At 32.9% G+C, this 8,802-nt stretch overlaps 1 protein-coding gene across 1 annotated transcript in view; it reads right to left on the bottom strand.

Annotated features, from left to right (window-relative positions):
• Positions 1 to 735: 735 nt before the first annotated feature.
• The window catches only part of LOC132111965 (protein phosphatase 1 regulatory subunit 14B-like), an 8,727-nt gene continuing 660 nt past the window's right edge, over positions 736 to 8,802 (bottom strand). The window contains exons 2-4 of the mRNA XM_059519565.1: positions 1,470 to 1,550; positions 1,307 to 1,339; positions 736 to 1,223 (exon numbers count right to left, since the gene is read on the bottom strand). Of these exons, the coding sequence (XP_059375548.1) occupies positions 1,155 to 1,223; positions 1,307 to 1,339; positions 1,470 to 1,550 (183 nt within the window). The 3' untranslated portion in view covers positions 736 to 1,154. The remainder of the gene's footprint in view (positions 1,224 to 1,306; positions 1,340 to 1,469; positions 1,551 to 8,802) is intronic.

Below are 8,802 nucleotides of genomic sequence, written 5' to 3'. Positions count from 1 at the left end.
TATATTTTATTTTATTTTATTTACAGCCTTACACCTGTATTTTATTTGATCCTTTGATCTTCTCAAAACACTGTGCAGTTCTGAATGTTAGTCCAAACATGATATTCTGGGCTTTAACCAGTGCATCACAGTAAACAGCTGAGGTTAATGGCTAAACTCAGAAATGTGGCATAAAAGTTAACTTTCAACAGTCATCTTTACTCTTAGTTACCACTACATGCACTTTTGCTTTCTCCAGCATTACTGTTGTTTACTGCCGTGCTTTATTGTTTAATAGTTGACTGGAATCACGCACTAGAGTTTGGGTTTGTTAAACTGTGTTTTCTCCATCTCATTTTAAAGCTCATGTAATTCACACTAATTTAAAGTCTTTGAAAGGTAAATATACATGAAAGTTGTAGTTGTAGTTATGCATTATGGACATCTTTCATATATCCTCATGCAGACCATCTAAATATCATATGTATATACATTAAATGTACATGTGCATGATCTGAAATACTGCATATATTAATGCAATACTGGATATATTTATGCATTTCATGCTGTGTTATATGTTATAGTATATAAAAGTTTTATGATTGATGCATATTTTACCATTTATGTGCAGTAGACTGAACCCATAGACATTCATTTTAAATTATTCTGTCAAGTATTTAACCCAGAATATTCTGCACTTATCTATATATCCGTTTTAAACCTGAAATCAGACAATGGCAGAATGTAAGAAAGATATCCTGGATTCTGAATTTTATTATCACGAACTGTATCTATACTCTTCATCTAAAATCTTGAAATGAAATAGTTTGTTATTACATACAACACTTGTCAGAACAATATATATATATATATATATATATATATATATATATATAAATATAAATAGGGATATAAATGTATGTCACAAAAAAATCTAGACAAAAAAAACATCTCGTTTGAGTAATAACAGGCAATACAGTTGATCTGCAATGCTGGAGATACTGTACAGAATTATTAGTGGTTTCTAGAATTTTCCGTCATTGACTCATCCACAGACAGACACTCAACGCTCTACATACAGGCGGAGTTGTGGGTGGGGCTTGTCAATGGGGCGGGGCCAGGGGCGGAGCTGGGTGCTTCACATTATCTTGAAAGATCCAGCCTTTGACCTTATGCTATTTCTTCAGAGATCCTGACATCTTCCGCAGTCCCTTCATCCGGTAGAGCAACCCGTTGATAAAGTCCTGCGGTCAGAGAGAGATCTTGGTTAAGTTCTGTTGAGCTAATGAATGCGAAACACTCCTCTGTCTCTTGAGTTTTGTCTTACCTCCTTTGGCTTTCCACATTCTTGCAAAAGCTCCTGTTAAAAGACACAACAGCAGGTACAACATCTGTATATGTTTGTCATAAAGCTATAGATGCATGCAGTCACACTAATGGTGTGCATCTGTGTTGTGCTATGCATCAGATGAAGCTGAAACTAAACGCACATGCAGTCGAGTTTTCTGCTCTTCATCTGTCAGCTCTAGAAGTTCATCGATGTCAATCTCCAGGTCAGGAATCTCCTCCTCCTGCAGAAACAATCAATGTGGCTGTTTCAGCAGATGATCATAACAATTGCAAAACAAATCTATTAATAATTATGAAAATTATTGGTCCAGAAATATTGCTTGCTGCCGATGCAATCAAACTGCAATGATGGATGCTGGAAATGCAGTAGCAGTAAGTCACGCTATTAAAGTCCAGAAGAAAATCTGATGCATGCAGCATGATTTATTGACAAAAGAAATGTTCAAAAATAAAATAAATATATATAAAAAAAGTTATATTTACATTAATATATTTTCTAACAATGTTATTTTTTTGCCATTTTATATGTATTTTTAAAAACATATTTTAAAAATATAAACATATTTTTTAATTATTTAAAAAATTTATATTTTAAAAATATATTTAGAATTATATACAAGAAATGGCAAAACATATATGTATATAAAATATATATATATTTGTAATAATTTGTGTTATATATTTCAAATATATATATATAAATGGCCAGAAAATGTATTGGCCAAACAAAAAAGTATTTAATTGAGCTTCACTGTTTACAGCATATATTAAGCATTTATTTAAAATATATATTTTTATGTGAAAATCCACTGTGTTATTTTGAATGATTAAACAACACTGTTAGTAAAATCATCCAAACTGATGTCTTAGCATAAAATGACCATTCCATTAAATTTATGCACATTTTCTTCAACCCTTAAACACTAAGCATTGCAATTCATAATTCAAAATACAGGTAAAACAAATGCAAAAAATCAGATATTTCATCATACATGAAAGGTTATACCTGGTTTGAAAATGCTGAGAGTTAAAAGCTCAAAGCATCTCTGCTGGACTGTTTTAATGACATCCGCTCTTAAAAGCATCTCAAATTAGACAGATCAGAGAAATGACGAGCCCCAGAGTGATGCTGCATTAGAAACCACACCATTGACTTTAAACTCACCACACTAATTGCTGCTCACGTGAATATTAGAGGACCTCAGAGATGAGAACTGTAGAGAAACTGCTGCGTAAGCAGGAGCTAATTACCCTGCGGGACAGTTGTTTCTATTAGGCTCCGTTTATACCGCTGTAGTAATTCTTGTTTTTATTCACACATCACAACTTGTTGCATATTATGCTGTTTATGCTACATTGTGTCCAGTTAGAAGTCATTATGAATGTCCTAAAAGCAGTGTTGAAATTGTTATCTAAAACTGTTAAAATAATTTTAAATATAATAATTTAAAATACACAAACTTTTAAATGTTTGTTGACAATAACTTAAATAAGTTGATGTACCATTACTAAAAGTAAAACTGAAATAAAATTAAAGCTAAATAGAAATGTTAAAAGCTAGTAACGACTAAGATAAATATAAAAAAATATATAAAAATTAAACTAACTTAGAATATTGTTACATACATTAATAGAATAATAAAGCTTAATAATATTACATTAATTTTTTTTAATTTGTAATCTTGCCTTGAAAATTAATTGGAGTATTATAAGTTGAAATATTCAAATTATAACATTAACACTGAAATAAAAACAAATTAGAGCTAAATATAAATATTTAAAAAATAATAAAAATGACACGAGCATATTATAAAATGAATAAAACAAACTAAAATTAAAAAGCAGAAAATATATAAAAAAATGTTTCTTGGCAATGATCAGGTGAATTATTCCTCTACAGGGTAATAACTGTACAACAGTCACAGTAAAGAAGGCCGTATTTCTGTCTCAGTGTTAGCGTGCGGGTGTGTTGTGTTGTGTCTGAATGAGATTTCACGGATGTCAGGCGGTGCTTATTCCCTAATGAGAATCCATTACTAATCTGATCTTCCTTCCTGGGTTTCCTGCCTCAGGCTCACAGCCATCAAAACACAAATAATGCAAACAAATTCACATTAAATAGAAACGTTCTCCAGTAGCACAGATGCAGTGGAAAAGCAAACTTCAGGATAAAACCTAAAGGCAAAACACTACACTTCAAAATGTCACCACATATATCACCATAGATTGATTACATCAAGAATTGCAAACTTTCTCTGCATTACAAGTAGTGCAAGGCATTATCTTATTAAAAAATACACTATTTTGCATACAGAAATATGAACACTTGATAAAGCCAGGTTAAAAATCTTGTTTCATTTTGTTGACATATTAAAGTTTTTACTGAGTGGATTTTGGATATGTTCTTTTATCAATGCATAAATCAGAAAATACTGTCAAAAGTGAGGAAAATCACTATTCTTTTAGGAATAAATATTGTGTAAAATCATAGGCAAATTATATATGAACAAACACCTCAATGACAACCTTCATAGATAGGAATAAAACTAAGTGTGATATTCATTTTCACCATGGTTTTTGTGTGAAAAATAAAAATACATAAATACATCAGTGTGAATGATATATGAACAAACCCCTCAGTAAAAACCTTCAGAATATAAATAGGAATAAAACTGCTCATTTTCGTCAAAGTGCATGCTGCTGAAGTTGATAAAAAAAACTCCTTTTGAGAAAATGACCTCAAAAGTATGTATTATAATTAAAACAGATTCAATTATAAAAATGCAATAATAAAATATTATATTGAATGAACAAACACCTCAGTAAAAACATTCAGAATGTAGATATAAATAAAACTAAATTGTGGTCTTTGTAAAAGCTGCTGAAGTGGAGATAAAACTCTTTAAATATATGCATTTAAACTGAAATATACAGACACAAATAGATAAAGTGCAATACACTTTCTTTCCACTAGTCTGAAACAAAGCATTAAGAAGACCCCAAATGCCCAAAAATCTAGGTTTTTTTCTTGAAGTGCAGTTACTGCCTTAAATATTTATTATACTAAAAAAATAATTAAAAAATAATTAAAAGTCAGCAAATCCTGACAAAATTGCCAAAACTTTGGGTACGTCCTCATTTATAAAAAATACTAAACAAAGTTTTTTTGAAATTGTAAAAATTCAGAAAGTTTTCTGTGAGGGGTAGAGGTGGGTTTAAGTTTAAAAAAATGTATAACTATCTGTATATAAAAACAATAGTCTAAGTAATAGCTAAGAAAACGTGTGTGTGTGTGTGTGTGTGTGTGTCGTCCTGTAATGTTTGTGTTCCAGACATGCAATCATGTATATTTGCACACCAGACACCACATAGCAACACTCAAGCAACTGCTCAGAACACATAGCAACCCACTGCGAGCAACTCATTCATCCTTTGTAATAGTTTCTTGAAACTCAAATTCAAGTGCCATGTTAATAAAAACCAAAAATGCATGATTTGAAGTCAGGGTTGGGCAGAGTAACTGCAGCGTCCAATGAGTTTATACATGAATTAGAAATGCTCATGAATAATGCAGCTGTTGACAAAAGGGCCGGACTGTTACAGGCTTCCACACGGAAGCGTCTGAGAACCCAGAGGAAAACCCTTCCGCTTGCCCATCAAATATTTATAATCATCATCCTAAAATGCCACTCCCAAATCACAGAGAGCTCAACTTTAGAAAACCATGTGCAGTATATTCTGGTGCTTAAAAACAAACAGAAGCTAATATACTGATATGAGCAGTATATAATAGTCCACTATAGTCTTCTGAATAATATATCTTAAGACAAAGCACTACAGGCAAAAAAGAAATTCATCCAAACTGGTAAATTTTGAAATTTTGAGCTATTTGGCTATTCATAACATATTTTTTTCAGGGTGGTGGAAAGAATGCATCCAAAATACACATTTAAGTCTTTATTTTATTGTACTTTCTATTTTTTTATTTATTTGCGTCTGTAGATTTTTATTATAACAAAATACATTTAAAGAGATTTATCTCCACTCCAGCTGCACTTACATGCACCAAATTTTAGAGTGTTATTCCTATCTATATTCTGAAGATTTTTACTGAGGGGTTTGTTTAAATATCATTCACCTGATATTATTTCTGCACTTTCTCTATTCGTGTCTGTAGGTTTCATTTAAAACACGTTTAAAGTCATGCAAAATTAGTTTTATCTCCACTTCAGCAGCACTTACATACACCACAGTTTCTGAAGGTTTTTACTGAGGGGTTTGTTCATATTTCATTCACCTGGTTTTATACAACATTTATTACTAAAAACATGGTAAATTACTTTTTTCTGGTTGTCGATTGTATTTTGGATTAATGGGGTAATAAAAAGAGATACCCAAAATCCCCTCTATAAAAACTTTTAGCTCTAATATGTCAATAAAATGAAGCTAGAATTTTGAGCCTTACTTGATCCATTGTTCAGAATTATTTCTGAAAATTAGTCTATATTTAAGTCTATATTTACTTAGGTAATTCCTCCTTTGCATCTTTAAATATAACATCAGAAAACCTGTAATACAAAAATGTTTGCCTGTAATTAATCTACTGGAAAAGTATGATGTCTATTAGTTAAATTTTTTTGACTATTCACTTGGGGTGTCTTGCATTGAGCGGCAGATGGATTATATCAGTGAAATGCACAGAAATGCCACAGTAAACGTGAAAGCATGCTCTTTAAACAGAGCTGCTTTTGTATGTATTAAGGACACAACAGACATCTTCCCCTCAAAGCCTGCTGCATTTAAATGCACAGAGGAAAATAATCATAGACAATAAATATATGTGTATGATAAAGCAGTGCTCCTGTATATGTGTGTTTATCAGGAATCATTCAGTGTCTCTGCTGTGTCATCTGACGGCTACAGTAGAGTAAACACACACACACACACACACACACACACACACACACTGATGCTGGACATCTGCCACTACATTCAACACTTTCTCTCTCTCTCTCACACACACACACACACACACACACACACACACACACACCATGCTGAAAGATCTGCACTTCTGAATGCTTGTATGTTTTGCATGTCCTTGAATGCTTGTGTTTAGTAGTGACAGGTCAGGGTCAGACATTAACCATGACTTCTAAGCTGGATATTTTAAATGTTGAGGCAGAAGTGATTTCCTCTGTTCTGGTAATCTGTTATCTAATATTTGATATTTTCACTTCTATTCCAGTCCTGTCTGGTGATGGGGTTTAGTGACCTGTAACTTTGTTATTTCTGAGGTGAGTATTTTTGAAAGTGGAGCTAAAGTGAAGTGAAAGATGACAAAAAAAAAAATATTAACAAAACACTCAACTCTCCAAAGACTCCAGATCCTGAGACAGCAATTATATATATTTATATATAGTCACATTAAACAATAGAGAGCTGAATAATTAGTGAGATATTTCAGTCTTCAGTGTTTGATATTTTGCTTTATTTACAGCTCTTTCTGTATTTGATGTTGAATTATATTCATTTCAGACTTAATGGTTAATGTTAAGGATTTGTTTCAATTGACTGGTTCACTTGAGATTTTCAGTGCAGTCGCATAACACGTTTTTATTTTTATATATTTTTTAATTGCAAGAAATATACCCAAATAAACATACAAATGCATTGGAAATATACTGATAGTGAAATCAGTCATTTTTAATACTAAAGCAATTAGAAATGAATAGTTGTTCCCTGTATCTTACATTTATGCATTTGAAAGACACTTTTACCTGAAACAACTTAATTTTTTTTATTTTTTTGATTCATGCATTGCCATTATGCTCTATTACTTGAGCTATAGAAACTGCTTGTATATTGATGGTATAATACAGGACAGCTTTACATCAGTGTACAGCTGTCAAATGCAAGATATCATATCACAAATGCACGTGGTGTAGTTTCTCGTGTTATCAGGGTGGTGTAGACTGATAGGTTAAGATTGTTACTAAAAGGCTGTAGGTTCAGTTATCATTGAGTAACCCATCAGTTACTTCCTGCCGATCTAAAAGTAGAGCCTGGTGTTTGCAATGCCAACATCATATCCAGATATCAGATGAACTGATAGCATGAATGCAATATAAATAAATGTACATTTTTTGATAAAAGATGCAGATGCATGAATGTAAATTAGTCCTAAAACTACTATTATCTGTATTAGACAAAGTTGTATTTCTATAACCAAAAATCTCATTTTGCTGCATTAGAAATGCTGTTAATTTGTTTTATTAATATTTTCACAAAGTGCAATAATACACTCAGGTTTGATTTAGTTTAATCTAAATGCCCAAGCGCACCAAGGATGATAACTATAAAGATAAATGTAACTATAAATTTATTTTCCACAAGATTGGGTCCCCCAGAAGGAGCATTATTTCATTTGGGCCCTGTGTGTGTGTGTGTTTGTGTGTGTGTGTGTGTGTGTAATTGTAATAAAAATGACAACACAAAAAAGATAAAGAAACAGCAAAACGATTAAAACTGTAGCCTATAGAGTAAAATTCAAATGAAAACCAAAATATGAATTCAAAATATTAAAAAATAATCTATATAATGTCTCAACGATACTAAAATAACACTGATTGGTATCACTTTTCAGAACGACTGTGGATGCTATAGTTATCGTTACCGTTCATTCTTACTGTGAACGTGTCTTAATCTTAAAGGTGCATGCATAAACAACAGGTTTGGTGAAGGATTGCAGATTTCAGGTGTTTGTTGCGTGTCTTGTCGTGTTGGGCGAGATTGGCATGAGATCAGTTAGAATCAGCACATGTGGGCGGAAGAACCTTCTTCTCGCGGAGGAAAAACAACTAGATCTGTTCGAATATCATCACCTGCTCTCCTCTAATGTCTCTGTATCCTCAGCGCATTCGAGTAAATGTCATGTACGACCACACACACACACACACACCGCTTCATGGTGAACCAACCAGAATCCTGTTGCCATGGCAGCGCGGCGCGCGAATACAGTCTCTCTGATGTATCGCGGCAGATGTTGCGCGTCTCCAGATGTCCGTGACTCGAAATCATGACGTCAGTGATTAGAGTCTGATCTGTGTGCGCTTTAAACAGAACTTAACTTACACCTGTGACGTCATTGCACATAGGCCTACAGTCATGTAGTTACACTCGTCCCTCAGCTGCTTAAACTGGCTTAAACTCACTCAGAGGAAGGAGATTAAATGTTTTTCTGTAGAAACTGACATCATGTCAGATGTAAGCGGTGGAGGTTCATATGAAGGCACTGCTCATACAGATCCAGTCAATCAATCAAGAAAAACCACTGCTTGAGATGTTCCTCACTTGTTATTCGCTTTGGATTAAAGCATCTGCTAAATCAAAAGCAGGAAGATTTCAACACATTTCTGAACCTTTAAGCCGTAAAATGTTCTTATAACATTTCTCCTTGATTTCACTCTCGAG

This window comes from Carassius carassius, chromosome 31 (genome assembly GCF_963082965.1).
Source record: "Carassius carassius chromosome 31, fCarCar2.1, whole genome shotgun sequence".
Classification (NCBI taxonomy): domain Eukaryota; kingdom Metazoa; phylum Chordata; class Actinopteri; order Cypriniformes; family Cyprinidae; genus Carassius; species Carassius carassius.
The sequence above is the reverse complement of the archived record's forward strand: the minus strand, read 5'-3'. Positions and strand labels throughout refer to the sequence as shown.